This window comes from Pagrus major, chromosome 8 (genome assembly GCF_040436345.1).
Source record: "Pagrus major chromosome 8, Pma_NU_1.0".
NCBI lineage: Eukaryota > Metazoa > Chordata > Actinopteri > Spariformes > Sparidae > Pagrus > Pagrus major.
Genome location: NC_133222.1, coordinates 12,077,311 through 12,093,681, shown reverse-complemented (window position 1 = coordinate 12,093,681; position 16,371 = coordinate 12,077,311). Strand labels below are relative to the sequence as shown.

General features: G+C 41.0%; 2 protein-coding genes across 2 annotated transcripts; one reads left to right on the top strand and one right to left on the bottom strand.

Annotated features, from left to right (window-relative positions):
- Positions 1 to 454: 454 nt before the first annotated feature.
- Positions 455 to 3,566, top strand: aagab (alpha and gamma adaptin binding protein). The gene is made up of 10 exons (XM_073471944.1): positions 455 to 628; positions 976 to 1,166; positions 1,256 to 1,352; positions 1,445 to 1,534; positions 1,641 to 1,724; positions 1,822 to 1,907; positions 2,041 to 2,137; positions 2,302 to 2,406; positions 2,606 to 2,655; positions 3,011 to 3,566. The coding sequence occupies exons 1-10, from the start codon at positions 541 to 543 to the stop codon at positions 3,086 to 3,088; spliced, it is 966 nt and encodes a 321-aa protein (XP_073328045.1). The 5' UTR covers positions 455 to 540; the 3' UTR covers positions 3,089 to 3,566.
- A 273-nt stretch (positions 3,567 to 3,839) lies between these two features.
- On the bottom strand, positions 3,840 to 14,859 carry smad3b (SMAD family member 3b). Its single transcript, XM_073472548.1, has 9 exons — positions 14,441 to 14,859; positions 10,033 to 10,226; positions 9,784 to 9,918; positions 9,320 to 9,394; positions 9,172 to 9,222; positions 7,338 to 7,550; positions 7,088 to 7,225; positions 6,810 to 6,954; positions 3,840 to 5,608 (listed from the first exon to the last, which is right to left on the bottom strand). The coding sequence occupies exons 1-9, from the start codon at positions 14,641 to 14,643 to the stop codon at positions 5,485 to 5,487; spliced, it is 1,278 nt and encodes a 425-aa protein (XP_073328649.1). The 5' UTR covers positions 14,644 to 14,859; the 3' UTR covers positions 3,840 to 5,484.
- Between the last annotated feature and the right edge of the window lie 1,512 nt (positions 14,860 to 16,371).

The following is a 16,371-nucleotide window of genomic DNA, read 5'->3' as shown; positions in this document are numbered from 1 at the left end:
CAGGCTGTATACGTAACCACGACAACGAGACGACACCCAGACGCCGATGTAATAGGGTTTTTTTTGCCCCGAGTACGAACTCTCAGACAGTTTCTCAAAACACACAGGGCAACTGTTGTTACAATTGGCAGATAATAAAATCCAAATATAACCCTACATTAAGCTTACTATTAACGTAATCATACATTATGAATGTATTGGGGGAGATTGTGGAGGTGGCGCCTTGCCTGAAAGGCAAATTCAGGGCATTAAAAGCTATCGCTCCAGACGTTTCAGTACAGGACGTTTCCGTACAGGAAGTGCATTCAACGTAAACAAAAAATACCTTTTTTTAGTACTTTTCTTATTTAAATAAACAGTGTAATTGTAACGCACATCAGTGTATCGTAAGGTGTTATTAAAATTACGCATGCCCTGTTTGTTTGAGATAATGTTGCACCGGAAGTGACCCTTCAGTCAGAGTTGAAAGGTTACTAAAGTTGGTTAACGGCAGGTTAAGCTAGCAGCTGCACAACAAGCCTCTCACAAATATTATAAAAAATGTCAGAAGAAAACGTAGAGATTACGATTCCATGTGTGGTTGTCACTAGCTGTGATAGTGGTTTTAAAGAAGAAGAGCTGATAAAACGTAAGTTTCGCAAAGCTTAACGTGCATGACTTGGCTAACAGGCTAACGCTAAACAAAGCTAACTTACTCTTAGCCCATTATGTAGCACCTGTATGATGCTAATACGGGTTGATAGTCCGTTTGTCTCAGGTTGTCAATCTAGTTAAGTGTTATATTAAGGGATAGATTTTGTGGGGCTGTCATAAAAACAGAAATGTAGTAGTAGTAGCAGCAGCAGTAGTAGTTTCATACGTCTCATGCAGATCGACAGCTGTCACAATGAAAGCAAGCTGAGCAACGTAGCCTAACATAATGCCTGTATTTGTATGTGTGAGTTATAACAAGTGTTTGGGGTTTTTTTGCCTCAGAGATCATCAGCTCGAGCACTTTGCCTGAGCCGACCAAGAGAGAAGAATCAGTGGCCTGGTATCCATGGACCATCAACAACAAATATTATACAGCAGATGTCAGGCTATGTGTTGTACCAAGCACTTTTCAAATGTCATCGGAGATTGCCCAGTCCATGCAGGCTTTCATCGCTTATTTTGACAGTTCAGTGGTACGTGATTTAACTATGAGTCTGAAAATCTCAACTGTATACACTGTCATGCATGTGTAACGCTTATCATGTGTGCATGCTGTTTGCAGAAGGATGGTCTGGAAAAGCTACATCCCTGGATATCGGTGGTGGAAGATCTTGCTCCAGAGGTTCTCATTCTGGTGTGTGACAGAGTCTGTGAAAATGGTTAGTTCTCCACCTCTGTGTGAAAGCAGAAAGCACTGGAGTACAAATGTTCAGGGTACTGTACATCATCTTAAATGTAATTTGTATTCTAGGGGTCACCAGGCACGAAGCACAACAGTGGTGTTTGTCTCATGCCTTTGAGCTGGTGGAGCTCAATCCACAGGATTTACCAGATGAGGATGGTGAGTTTTACAGACAGCAGGAATATTAATGACACTGTACACTTCTATATTTTTATTGCTCATATTTTGCTGGGTTTTTCTAATCTCACTCACTGTCCTTGATCAGATGACTTTCCAGAATCCACAGGAGTAAAGAGAATTGTCCAGGCTCTCAATGCCAATGTGTGGACCAGTGTGGAGATGAAAGATGGTGAGATGACAGCCATTCAATTACCTATCACAATTCCCCCTGATGATTTATTTTATCTCTGTGCATGTATGTGACTGTTTATATTTCTGTTTGATAGGGCACAATCAGGGATTTGGTCTGATGAGCAGTTTGGTGGCCTCTAGACACAACAACCCACATTCACACAGCCGTCAAGATCCTCCGGTCAGTGGCAATTTTGTGTAACCATTTTCATTATGATAATCGCAAATGTCCTTCAGTGTGTTCATCTTAATGTGAGGTTCAGTCTGTTAGTTTTGGAAGAGGCATGCTAACACTAGCTCCTTTTCTGTTGCAGTCTGCCAGCCTGCCAGTAGAGGGCTCACCTGTTAGTGAGGAGGCTGTCCTTACAGAAAGTAGCACGAACACAGCCACACAGGGAGACACAGTAGTTGGTAAGTGAACCACTCCTGATGAAATCTATTTTTGCTCATAATGGTCATCCTACTGGCACATTTCATCAACAGGCTCACCCAAAACATGGATTACTTGATGACTGAAGATGATATGGGGCATTACATGTGAAGTTATTAATGCTCACTTGTGTTGATTCTGTCAGATGCAATGACTGATTTGGACATTCAGGAACTTGCTAATCTCACGGCTGGAGATGCAGATGTGGATAACTTTGAACGCCTCTTTACCAAATTAAAAGAGATGAAAGGTAATTGAGAAATGAAAAGCAAACGCACAATTTTGTCTGCAAAAACACAATTTGTGTTGGCAATTTTTAAACTTGCATTATTTTTGTGTGCGTTTTTGTACCGAACCTTGCTCTCCTTGTTGGTTTGGTGGTGAAATATTTGGACTACTGATGTCACTTATGATGTTTTGCTTTTCTCTCTCTGATTTATAACCTGCAGACAAAGCTTCTTCAATGCCTCATGAGCAGAGAAAAGTTCATGCAGAGAAGGTAAGCATCTGTATGTTGATGTTGATGAAAGTTCTCAGTAAGCGTCTGTATTCACCCCTGGTTACAAGACTAGGACCTGTTCATGCTCATAGTCTGTGCATCATGGATTTGTAAAAGATTAATAATCCATCATTAAATTGTTTCGAACAGTGTATCACAAACTGGTAATAATATCTTCACAATCTCACACTATTGTCAGACTAGTCAGTCCACTCCTTTGTGTTTAAATCACATTTTTAAGACATATTTCAGTAGATATGTTTCAGTGTGAATCCTCAATTGGCTTAAATAAATTTAGGTAAACATGTTTATGTAAGCTCCATATCAAGCATTTTACGCTAAATCTGTTTTCCAGGTAGCAAAAGCATTTTGGATGGCTATCGGTGGCGATGATGATGAGATAGACGGGTTGTCATCGGGCGAAGAAAGCTAAAAGAAGCTCCCTGCGACTCCTGATCCTTCTCCTTTCCTGGAGCTCCCACAAGATCCAGCGCCCTTTGACTTGTTTTTTGCACCTGGAAGGTGGAGATGGCTTACAGATGGTACTGTAAGCAAAGTCATGTGTAGAAACGTTTGATTCTTAAAATGAAATGATTGCAATACTGATGTATAGTGAGAAACAGTTGATTTTCTTGATTAGGGAGAGAAGAGAGCCAATGGACGGACCTGACCCCTAGTCTTCTCCCCTGGGTCCCTCACTATGCTTAAAGCCCTGTGTGAACCTCATTATATAATGTTGTTACAGGTGAAATATCAAAATTAAATCATGTGGGCTTTGATTTATCTATACGTCCTTTAGGTACAGTTGTCACATATATTTGCAAGTGACATAATGTGCCTTATCCTTAGTAAAGTTGTAAGACATTTAATGCACATTCTGTTGAATCAACATAAAGACTTGTGATTTTAAATTGTCTGGTCTTTGTGTTGTGAGTGTGGTGTACTTATTGTGAACAGTGTTGCACTACATGGTTACATTGTTCCTTCATTTTTACTGAAGAGTGTTTTTTCTTTGTATGCGCCACTTCAACAAAATCCACCAGAAACTACAAGGTCCGAAGTTGCCCCAGGGTGAATTCGTCCCCTCTGGATTAATTACAGGACGGTAACATTGGAGTGCATTCATGTATAGGGGTTTCTATATTTCTAGTGTGTATTAACAAGCCATGAAAAAACATTCAGAATTCTTTTTACTCAATTGCAATTTATTAAATTTCACAGATAACAAAACAATGGTCATTTGAGAACAAATATTACGTTACATGAAAAAACATGTACATAAGACTTGGAACAGAAAACCACCAACTAAGAATATCAAGGAACACAAGTACTGATACAGATCTACAAACTACCTAATGCACTGTAGTACATAGGACTTCAGTTTAGCTCCATGTAACTGTTTTAAATGTTACATGGTGTTAGACTTATGTACTGTAAGTAAGTGCAGGATAAACATGGTGGCTCCATAGAAAATGACCAAAGACAGCAAGCATATAACACATGCTTTATATTGTAGCAATGTACATGTGATATACAGTATTTACTGGACAGGCAAACTACCACTAGAACTAAAGCTTTACACTGATCAACACAGTAGGTTGGAAGTGCATCATCTACCCACAAGGAGTATAGTGTACTATTGGCTAACAGTTGGTAATATGTGAAAAGACCTGCATTTCTATTTTCACTCTACATGCCATCGATGGTCACACGGTGCCTAAATTCAACCAGTCCACTGCTCATACGGTATTTCATACTCAATGTTCCTATGATGAACTAACAGTAATAGCTGGTACAGTAATCCTAAGTGTCACACTTAAGAACCAGTTGACCTGGGTTTGAAAAGCCCACCAAGTTTTGGGTCATTAAAGCGAAGTCCTTCTGTGAATCTACTCATGCCAGAGGTCAGTCAGGTCCACGGTTTCAAGCAATACATGACTACAAGAAATCACAAGCTATAAATATTTATGTACAATCATATTGAGGCATTTAAAAAAAATATATTCCCATGCAGGACAGTATGCAAAAATAACTTATAAAATGTCTCTTTCACTGAGCAAAATAGTTTTCATACAAGGGTTCTTTTCAAGAAACAATGGTGCTAATGTCTATATTTTGTTTAAAATAGATACAATACCAATTACATGATCAATCAGATAATTGACACTTTCATTGATGCAGATAAATCAATATGGGCAAAGTACCTTGTACTTAAAATATTCATTAAATATATTCTATTAAATCACTACTCAGATTTACATTTTTCAAGTTAATTAATTATTCAATTGATAAATTATGACTCAATTCAGTGATTACAAAGAGTGGTACCAGGACACTGAAACACCAGTGATGATAGCGTATTCATACCTTTAGCTAATTCATAGAATCAAAAATGTTTTGAAACATGTAAAAGGTGACAAAGCTGAAAGTGTACCACAACTTCAACTTGGGAGACACATTTCAATCTCCTTAATAAAAACAATTACAACACTAAGCATAGACATGATGTCTGAATGAATAATGAAGAAAATGTGGTAAGTCTCTTGAAACCTGTTGCAAATACCCTGTGGCTGCCCACTGAACACATGAAAACAAAACATGTCCCAAAAGTCCTTAAATAACCATCAAATGGAGACACTAAATGGTACTGAGGAAAGTGCTATAGATGTGAGGTGAAATGTTAGAGACAGCGAGGGAGGAGAGTGATTTGTTGATTTGCTGAATGGCGTCTCTTCCCTCATCATCACTGAGAGACACTTGAGTCTTCCTATGTGGTTTGTGTATAAGTGTTGGGATGGGAAAGAGGGTTTCTGAAAGCATGTGCTACTCCTATGACACACTGGAGCAGTGGATGCTGGGAGAGCCCATCTGTGTGAGGACCTTGTCCAGCCACTGCAAAGGGCCGTTGAGATGCAGCTCTATCCAGCAGGGGGTGCTGGTCACTGTCTGACGTCTGCAGGGTACAGAGAAGGTGAGGGGCAAAACAGTTGTCATTACTGATAGCTTTCATACTACATCATAGTACCATACATTAAAATCACTGTGACATGTCAATGTTGATGTAACTTCATTATAGTCAATACAAAGATACAGTCTGTTCAGTGTTTCTTAAATTAGCACCAACAGTGAAGCCAACTGTACAGGCTATTTCTGAAGTCATTCAGCTTTTTATCAGAGATGTTTTTCTCCGAGGTGTTTGGTGCCAGAAATCTAACACGCGTCACTCAAAGTCCAGTGGGAATCCCCCTCGCCAAGGGTGTCTGAAATGGGTTCACCTCCCACTCCATGTCCTCTACATTCTTCGTCCGTTACTCAACCCTCTCTTGCCGACCCAAAGCTGCACCCTCCCCCATTGCCCTGTTTTTCCTTTCCAAGTCTGCTACCGTCTGTGCACAGCACTTCTTGATTTGAAAACTGAATTTGATTATCCTGACCATAAACATCAAGAATTGCCTTTTAAGTTTGGGACTTAATGAAACATTTGTGTGAGTTATGAACCCTAAAACAGAGTGAATACATTTAGAACTTAATGTTTACTGATAACTTTGAACAGACTTGGACAAAGACAACAACATATGGCCCGTGTTAAAGCAGGTACTTCAGTCCACCTCAGAAAGCCGATAAGGAACAGCAGATTGAGAGAGAAAAGGTCCTATATGTGTCCGGTGTGGGTTGTAAACGACTTTATGTGCCGTTGTGTCTGCAGAATGATGTCTTCTACCAAGAGAGGGGCCGGGCAGGGCAGGGCAGGTTGACAGAGGGCCCACTTCAGACCCCCTTAATTTTCCATTTTCTGCCCCCACACTCTGGGGATTACTCAGACCTGACAGACTCCCTCAACATCCACTCTGTACAAAGTACAAAACTCCGTATGAGAGAAGAAAGGATGTGACAGAAAGAGGCTGTAGTTCACTTGCCGAGTCAGTTAAATATTACTAATATTAAGTCTTGAATCTGCTGATCAATTCTCTATGTTGGCACTTTGGTATTTTCATCACTAAAATAAGATAAAATAAATAAAAATAAGAAATACTTTTATCTGAATTAAGAAATGTTGCTGCCTTTTATTACACTAGAAATGACCTCACTGGAAAATACCTTTTAATTCTATTGCTCTTGTGAAAAAGGTTTTTTAAATTTTATTTTATTTTTACCTGTACTCAGCTCCCCAGCCCTTGACAAAACTCATGCGAATGGTACACATCCTGGTGAGTTGGTAGACGGCCTCAAAGCCCTGGTTGACTGACTGGGCGAGCAGAGCAGCAAACTCCTGGTTGTTAAAGATCTTCAAGTTGCAGCCTGCAAAATAAAGAATTATTATTAGGATTACTTGCACTGAGAACAGAAAGACGTCAGTGTCATTTCACAGTTATTCTCTGGGCATTCAGCCTCTAATGGCTTCATGTGTTCTTGTGCATCCTCTCATGCTAACCTGGTGGTATTTTACAGACAGTGGCAGGATGCCAGCCATAGCGCTGGTTGCAGTTGGGACTCTGGACAAAGATGGCACTGTCACTGAGACACTCTGCAAACACCTCTCCCCCAATGTAGTACAACCTCACACCCCGTCCTGGAAACAGAAGAGAGGAGATTTTCGCTCAGCCTGCTGATTATGTCGAGCCCAAATATAAAAGGCAAATTAGATCAAAGCTTATGTGGTCGTTTTGAAATAAAATGAGTACCTATGTGTCTGCGTGTTAGCTCTACTGCCGAGTTGCGGTTGACGTTGGACAGCAAGCCCAGACAGAAGCGTTCAGAGTTGGAGGGGTCTGTGAAGCCATCGACTGTGAGGGAGGGCTGGGAGGCGTGGAAGGTCTCTCCTACACGTTGGTTCAGCTCATAGTAGGAGATAGAGCACCAGAAGGCAGACTCACAGTACGTCACAGGTTGTAAGTCTGTGTGAGCAGAGGGTAGGGGTTAGATGGAGACATTAACAGAAATACGCACTCCAGTTAGGTCCATGAAAAACAATTAAGATATTCATGAGAACAGGTAAACTGCTTTGTGGTCACACAAGCATCTGATTGTGAACATGCACACTGCTGATAAAGTTTCCCTTTGATTTCCTTTCAAGGGCTCTTTCCCACGACCCTAATGGCACCAGCCAGGAATGGCCAAGACATGACTAACTTATTTATTTATTTTTACAATGACCTCCTCGTGGCTTTCCACATAGATAGAATAACCTGGCAACCGGATATTATTATTATTGCATTACCTCGAGCTTTCTGTCGCTGGCTTTTCCACTGATGAGGACAGACCATAGACAAAGACTCCATTCATACCATACTTACTCTGTTACTGCCCTGAGGCTGTGCCTCCCAGACGTAGTCCACCTTCCTGTATATTGCTCATCTGTCTCTCTCTCTGAGATACTCTAATCCGATAGTCTGTGGACTTCATACGAACAGCACCATCACTAAAACAGCTGCTATTTTTGGTTTACTGGCTTGTTTTAACTTGTTCTGACTATGGTAGTCATCAGGTCATCGGGTGCAGTCAGGTCGGGATGGGTCCATTGTTGCAGGATGATTCAGACTAAAAGCTGTCTTGGGCTGGTGCTACATGTATGATATTATGGTCTTCAGCATACATGGTGTGCACTATGTGTTTAGCCAGCTGAGTCGTCAGGATGCCCTCAACATTCATTCTAATTTATGCCGTCACAGAGTTCGCAACTGTGACTGGTAGGTGTCTATCTTCAGTAACTATTTTAGTTGTTAATATAACTAGTGACCTTTTTCTTTTGACATTTTAATCAATTAACCTGTATTTAACCATAAGTGATGACAGTAACCGTTTGGGCTTTAGAGGTTTTGCTAAAGAGCTTGAAGTTTGTGTTGTTTGTTTCTGTAACCAATACAAGATTGTAATGTAAAAATGTAAAAAATTTAAAATGTCCAAAACGACAAATATTTAGAGGAGCAAAAAGGGAGGAACTTTAAAAATACCATAATCTCAGTTTCATTTTACGTACCTAGTGTAAAATGACAAATAAATGAACCTCTAACCCTTACTGTGAAGCCTGTAGCCTCCTGGTTTGGGTGCTTGAAGGAAGAGCGCAGAGCTATTCTGCGTGTTTGAGAGTGCGAGATGATTGCGAGGCTACATAGCCTGTAATATATGTGCTGGGAAGATTAATATTTCCACTATCCTCCATGTGTAGAGTTTGAATGTGTTCATGATTTGACAGCGAGCAGTGAAGTCACTTTTATCCTTAATTAATAACTTAAAACTCAAAGAGTGTAGAAGTATAATGCCCTCAAAAATCCCACAATGGGACAAAGAAAAATAAGACGAGTGACCGTGGAATGTACAATAATTTCTACTAACAATCCCACAATGCAATGTGCTGCAATTTATAGTTAGGAAAATTACAGTTGCACAACTCGATGACTGTCAGTGATGGTGGAATCTCAATTCACTGCTCACCATTTAGTTTGCAACCAACCAGATAAGTGCACATAACGAATGATACGCTCTGTAAGTAGAGATGAACCCTTTGGTTTTGCTTACCAAGATTACTGTTTGCGGGTGACACGGGATTGGGCGACAGGCTGGGTGAACCTAAAATAGAGCAGTAATAGAGGACTGGTTCATGATGCTGATAAGGCATAATTAGAACAGTATGTGCTTGAATTGTGTGTACTGTCATGTGACTCACCTGTGTCCATGCTGTGGTTGAGCTGGTGATCATTTGTCTCACCATCCTCACTCAGATACCCCGGTGGGGGAGTTTCTATAACATACAAAAACAGATTAAGCACACACTGCTGATCTCAGCATACCAAAGGTTTGATTGATTTCAATTGCTAAAATATGTTTTTGTGACTTCATGAATGCTTTATGGCCTTTTGTTTTTGTAAATTTTAGGTCAATCTTGGACAATAGAGGCCAAAAATATCAATGTAACCGTCATTTACCAAGCCTGCAGTCTGCTTACAATCAAGTTCCTGTTTGTTTCCCAAGTGCCTACATTAACCGGTCTTAATAAACACTACATTCAGGGATACAACTATTTTTTCAGTCTTCTCCAAATCAAGCACACAGTGAATAATTAATAATGAGATTAAGAGTTCAGAGGCTTTCAAGTTCCTTGCACAGAAATAATGGCATTGTTTTTCTCACCAGGAATATAGTTACTCTGGGGCTCAATGCCAGCTGGGAAGTTGGTGTTCTCGGGGATGGATGGGCTGTAGTCATCCAACGGCGGAAACTCTGCAGGGATATCTGTATGTCGTGGCACTAGGACAGGAGGCAAAACTGGAGACACGGAGATACATTCATCACGGACCCGTGCAGTTCGTTACATCGTATGGCAAAAAGCATTACCTCAAATACAGTCATTTAGATCATGTAGCAATTAACTGCACTCACTTGGTGTCTCCACCCTCTGATAGTGGTAGGGGTTGACGCAGACTTCATCCTTCTTGGTGTGGAAGGCAAATTCACAGTGGTCGACAGCCCTCAGCTCATGGTGAGACTGCAGGTCTGGCCAACGCCACAAGCGACAGTAGATGACGTGAGGAAGACCTTTTCTGTGGGAGACCTGAAGACGCCCATCCAAAGATCTGAAAGACGCCACAGAAAGGACTGTAGTGGAGCGTGCATATTAAATGTAACTGGACGTAACAGTTTTTAAATCATAAGTTACAACCTTTCATATATTTTATAGTTCTGAACACATTAACTGATGTCAGACCAGGTCAAACCTCATTTAATCATTCCCAATACTGCTTTATACGATGTTTGTTTTCTCATTTAGTACATTAAAATACTGAAAGTATGAAAGAGTATTTTATGCCAACCATTTCCTCAGCCTTTCCCACACAGCAGCACCGGTTAGGGGAACATCAGTTGTCTGAACAGCCTTAAAATGCAGGATCGCTACAAAATAGAGCTGCAACAATAACTATTTTGACAACCAACTAATTGTTTTAGTCATTTTTCATGCAAAAATGTCAAACATTTGCTGGTTCAACCTTCTTAAATGTTAGATTTGCTGTTTTTCTTTGTCATTTATGGCAGTAAGTTAAGACTCTTTGGGTTTTGCACTGTTGGTTGGAAGAAAGGTAATTTGTAGATGTTACTTTTGGCGCTGGGAAATTGTGTTTCTCACAATTTTTTACATTTCATTGACTAAAGGATCAATCGGTCAATCGTGAAAATAATAGGTAGATGTATCGATAATGAAGAATCATCATTAGTTGCAGCCCTACCACGACGTCAGTATCAATTCAAATCAATTTTATTAATATAACCCAAAATCACATTACCTAAGTGAGCTTTACAATCTGTACAGTGAGCAACATCCTCTGTCCTTCAAGTGAGGAAAAACTTGCCATGTTGAAAAAAAAAAACCTTTTGTAGTTGATGAAAGTTATGTTCAAATGCAACAGTTTTTACTATAAATCTTTTTTTTTCATTTTGATGCGATCTAGTCCAACTATGAAGTATCTAAGATTAAAGTGACTGTATAGAAACACAGCTGATTGACACATAAACAAAGAGTGATTAAAAAAATAAATAATTGTGTACCTGTGAAGAGTAGGATCGTATATATGCTCGTGAAATGAATATTATGACTAAAAAAAATGAAAAGTGAGGACTCTGACAGATCCTGGGTCTCTCCCCTCACACAGTGAGAGTCCAATGTGGTGATGGCTTTTTTCCAGCTGAACTCAACAACAGTTCAGCTCATTGTTGAGCTGTCAGACAAGAAACATGTGGTTTTCATTCTAACAAGGCTCGGCCTCCTGCAAAGTATGTCACTGAGGACTTCGGGTTTAAAACAAACAAGTTAAAGCTAGTTTGGGGGTGGTAGCTTAAAGGTGACCGCCGAAGTAACCCAAATATTATAACTCCTGTTACTTTACACTCAAATGATGATGATAAAATCTGACATCATTAGGATAAACCTTATTATTTACTATTTTAGTCTCAAAAGGAATGAGATGCACGGTGACAGCTCTAGTGCAGCTATCTGTCATGTTAATTTGGCATGATGGAAAGTAGGAAGAGAAAAGAAGAAATGGCCTAAAGGGCTGCAACTACATTTGTTTTCATTACTGATTAATCTGCTGAATGTTGCTGCTATTCAAACAAGTCAGTTAAAGCGTGCAGACTACATCAGTGACCACAACAAAATACATCAGTTCAGACTCATCTTCCAGCACTGACAACAATTTGTTGGGTCCGCTGAGGTCAGCATCCCCATGCCTCTGCTGAGATTGGCCTGGACTCTGTCCTCCTGTCTCCCTGATTTGCCACTCTGATACGATGGCCGCTCTGACACCCAGCCAGACTGAAGGCAAACCTCTTTATCCACCAGAAGAAACAACAACTGCACAGCAGCCAGCCAGGGACTCATAGGTAGTCCTGTGACAGTCCTGAGTGGTAGACAAGCCACTTTCAGTCAAAGCGTGTGCTTCCAGAGCCAACATCAACCAGCTATTTTAATGATGTTATACAGTAAAACATTTAATTTGATTTTAAATCAATATTTTGCCATCAAGAGTGAACACGGGCGGCTTGAAGCAAAAATGTGCACGTGTGCCTTTTCACCCAACAGGTCAGAACAGCATTAGTGTAATAAATCTCTCATACACACATACTGTAAGAGACAAAGACAACCGGTCTGCTCTCAATCAACACAATGCAGATGTTTTAGTAGGCCTACATCATTTTCTGTTGGTTGAGTCTACTCTAGTTGCACCTCAGGCCTGCGTTTGACCCCTTTAAATGCTGACAACCCCTTTCTCCCTAAGCCCCCTCTCACAGGAGGCGATGAAAGTACGGCACAAAGTGGACCTACTGTCGTACAGACTCTCTATCTCTATATAGCGAGACAGCTGTTATTCTGTAAACCTACAGTCACTCAGACACAATCCAAACAGTGGCCCACGCCCTCGCTAGAGCCCGGAGCACATTCCCAAGAACTGAGAAGAAGTTTTTAAATGTAGGTTGACACCCACGCTCACGCTCAGTTTTATTAGCAATTAGGCTTACAAGGAGCCCGATTAAATATTCCTTGGAAAAAATGACTTTGAAGGATTCCTTACAATTAAACAAGTCAGCGGCGAGTTTATTCTAGCTGCCTTTATTGCCTGTTACTAGCAGGGCTGAAATGTGTACCTGCCTTATTTATTTAACTAGCATAAAAAGGGTAGAGATGAGGGTTGCAGTGATTTTCCGTTTTCAAGGTATACGGCGGTATAGTGCTCGACGATTATCATACAGCGTACATTTGCTTTTATACGGTGTTAAAGTCTTCTGCAGCATCCTCTCACACAATGTCCTGCCTACGAGACTATCCAATTGGTAACAGGTCACGAGTATAAAGTAGCAGAAGATCGAAGTACTCGAGTGAAGTACTTGAGTAAACTTGAACATTTTGAAGGTTTTCTTTTTGAAGGTTTATTCATTGACTGGTTGTTCAAATTTTGACACAAAGACTTTCATTTTAACTGCAAATGAATATCAGTCCCAGATATCGATTTTGGGCCTCCTTCATTTCAAATAGTTGGTATCGGCCCTGAAAAAGCCACATCAGTCGACCCCGAGCAGAGATACAAAATGTAGGAGAGCAAGAGATCGCATCAAAGAACTTATGCACTGTTTGCAGTACGTTGTTTTATCTCTTTATGTCTTCCTGATCAAGTCACTGTCGTCTTCGGTGACACATTTTATTTTATTTAAGATTGGATTTCCCCATCTCGCCAGGACAACAGAGGGGAATTAGTATACAAGGCGGACACTGTCTGATTTACAGAGTTGCTGCTAACTGAAGACAATGTCCAACAAGTAAACAAACACATCCAACATCCAACCAAGTAACAAGTCAACAAATCTGACTCATTCAGACCACTGAGAATACAACTGTGTGCACGCACAGTCCTGTATCAAACATCTACCTCACATGTCAGTCCACTGAGGTACTGGTCTTTTTAGACAGATGGGTATCCCATATGGGGAAATCCCAAAACGAGCCCTTATTCCAACTTTCCCAGAGCACACACACTCCAGTCTAAACATCCTCTGTGAGTCAGAGCTCTGCCTCGCCACAACACCCTGCTCCTGGCCGCCACACGTGTGAACTGGGCTCTTGTTTATGTATGGATCACAGCTACCATGTCAGCTGGTGGGACTTGCTAGACCTTTCTGTGAAAGATTGCTCAAGCTTTTGAGAAACACTAACTACTACTTTAACACACATTCCTACCATTTTTTTTGTCGTAATGTTACTACATGCAAATATGCTCCTTAGTGTACTGGTCTTGCTGGTTGTGCAAACAAGCTAACGATGGATAGAAAATGACATAACAGACTTAAATGTATGGGTTGACGGATAGAGATTAAACATGTCTTTTTACAGTAATGTTAACTGAAGTTCATAACAGTTAACAGTGCATCGGCTAAACCGATAAAATGGCAATTGTCTGTCACCAGTGTACACAAGAAAATACTAAATAAGCTGAAAGGCAGCAGGCTAAGTTTGCATTGATCAGCTAATGCTAGCTCTATTTAGTACTCACAATGGCAGCTAACTATCAATGCTATCAAAACGCTTTGCATAACACTGAACTTTTTATCTCCTCGTCAACACATACGGCAGCCAACCTGTCAAAATTAACGTAAATACGCTAACAAAGAAAAATGCTTCACTGACAAAGCACTGTGCTTCTAATATTAGCTCAAGCTAACTAGCAAGCTACTTGGCTAACGTTAGCTAGCTGTCATCAACCCTAGCTACGAGGCGGCTGGTTAGCGGTGTTTGTGTCGTTACCTGGGTATGGTTATGCATTTCGTGTTGACATTCTGTGTAGTGATGGCTTTTTCCAACTCGTCCAACTGTCCCGTCTTTTTCAACTTCTTCACGAGACTTTTGACAGCCTTTTCGCACCATTTCTCCTCCTGCCCGTTCTGCTCTCCCTTCTTCCAGCCAAGGAGCCTCTTCACGATCGGAGGAGTGAACGGTAATATAGACATTTTTTAAAAAAAATCGCTTAAACTTAAACAATATATGACAGTACTCGGATTTAATTCTGCCGCCCAGAACTGCTAACAGCACCGCTGTCGCTCCTGTAATAACGACTAAGCTAAGCCAGCTAGTTAGCTCAGCTAGCTAAACTCCCAGTGGCTGGTCGCTGCCGGGGACTCGGCAGCAGCGGGCTGCGTCGCAGGTTCACTCCGCTCAAGTTGTCTGTCTGTCGGAGCGGAGCAGCTCTTCAGCCAGCCTGTGTGCCCCTCCTCCTGCTCCTCCGTCAGCTGGTCTGCCCTCCACCTGTACCAGGCAAGTGTGTTGGACAAATGCAATGTAACTCTGTGTTTCTATACATTACAGTAACACCAGCACATTAAACATGGCTACATATAAGAAAAAACACATGCAACAGCTAATTTTCTACACAAAAAATGCACTTTGACTGCAAATTCCCATTCAGTGTGTCCTCTTTTTATTTATGCTGGGTTATCAGTGTCATGGGTCAAAACTTAAGAGGCAAGAAATGAAAAAAATGTTGTAATCAGAGATATGTCGACGCTGAAAAGTGATCCAACTTTTTTGCATTTCCTGTGTCCACGAATAGAAGACCCCGAGGAGTAATCTCTTTGATCCCCTCATAAAAGTGATGTAATTTCACCTCAGATGCATCTTTCCAGAAATGGACGAGGGGAGGCGGACTGTTCATTCACTGGTATTTGGTGTTTTATGGTGTTATTGATAAGTGCACCGCTGACTGCCGCCTCCAGTAAACAGCAGTGTGCCTGTGCTATAAATATCAGTGTCCAGGACCAGCCCCTTCCCTTATCTTCTTTTTATAACCTCCATCAATGACTGCTGTCTATTTTTAAGCAAGTATTTGGCAGAGCTCCTCACTTCCGTCTTCTTAAATAAATATTATAGCTATCTTGGCACTTGCACCTGAAAAATAATATTAAAGGACACTTCGTTGCTCTCTGCACAGCAGGCACCGTGTGTCTAAACACCGAGGGTCCTATGAACACCGAGGGTCCTATGAAGGCTGCAATTGGCAATATTTGATTAATCAGGCAATTGTTTTACAGAATAATCAATGAAACAATGTATCAGTTTAATGAATGAAATCAGCCGCAGACCCAGTTTTTAAAGGGCAAGCGATGGATTCAAAAACAGCAATCAGACTTTATGAATTATTCTGTTTTATTGCAGGTGGCGACCGGCGTTAAGGTGTGTACCTGCTGCAGAGCTAGAGAAAAGAAACAGAAATGATTGAAGAGGCGATGCATTATCACGTGTGTATCACACGATATTAATATTTACCTTTGAAATATCACGGTTATCATCATTATCGGTATATCGTGATACCCCATCGTTGCATCTCTATCTCAGTTTTATTCAGCTGAACGTGCTTTATCCAGATCAAACTGCACCTCTTTTCTTGTGTACTCTGACGATCTGCTTCAGGGCCGGTCAGCACCTTTTACTGCCACGAGCTGGACAGCTGGCGTGGAGAGTTTTTGCTTGTCAGTGCATGTGTGTGTGTGTGTGTGTGAGGGAGAGAAATGGGGGGGTTGTGTAGTATGCGTCAGACAGGGGGGCAGATGGGCCGCAGCAGGCAGGAGAAGGTCTTAGGGACAGAGTGAAGGATGATTTTGGACAAAAGGCACGGCGGCTGGCTGAATAAGTAATGACCGGAGACAATCTGATAGATAACAATGGCATTGTGATGGACCACT

Bases quoted from the DNA above. Each gene is read 5' to 3' on its own strand.
- aagab (XM_073471944.1), top strand. From the start codon at position 541: ATGTCAGAAGAAAACGTAGAGATTACGATTCCATGTGTGGTTGTCACT. The intron at 1,725-1,821 runs GTGAGATGACAG...TCTGTTTGATAG, and splicing joins CAGTGTGGAGATGAAAGATG to GGCACAATCAGGGATTTGGT. The intron at 2,138-2,301 runs GTAAGTGAACCA...TGATTCTGTCAG, and splicing joins ACAGGGAGACACAGTAGTTG to ATGCAATGACTGATTTGGAC.
- smad3b (XM_073472548.1), bottom strand. From the start codon at position 14,643: ATGTCTATATTACCGTTCACTCCTCCGATCGTGAAGAGGCTCCTTGGC. The intron at 9,919-10,032 runs GTGAGTGCAGTT...CCGTGTCTCCAG, and splicing joins TCAGAGGGTGGAGACACCAA to TTTTGCCTCCTGTCCTAGTG. The intron at 9,395-9,783 runs GTGAGAAAAACA...TGTATGTTATAG, and splicing joins CCAGAGTAACTATATTCCTG to AAACTCCCCCACCGGGGTAT.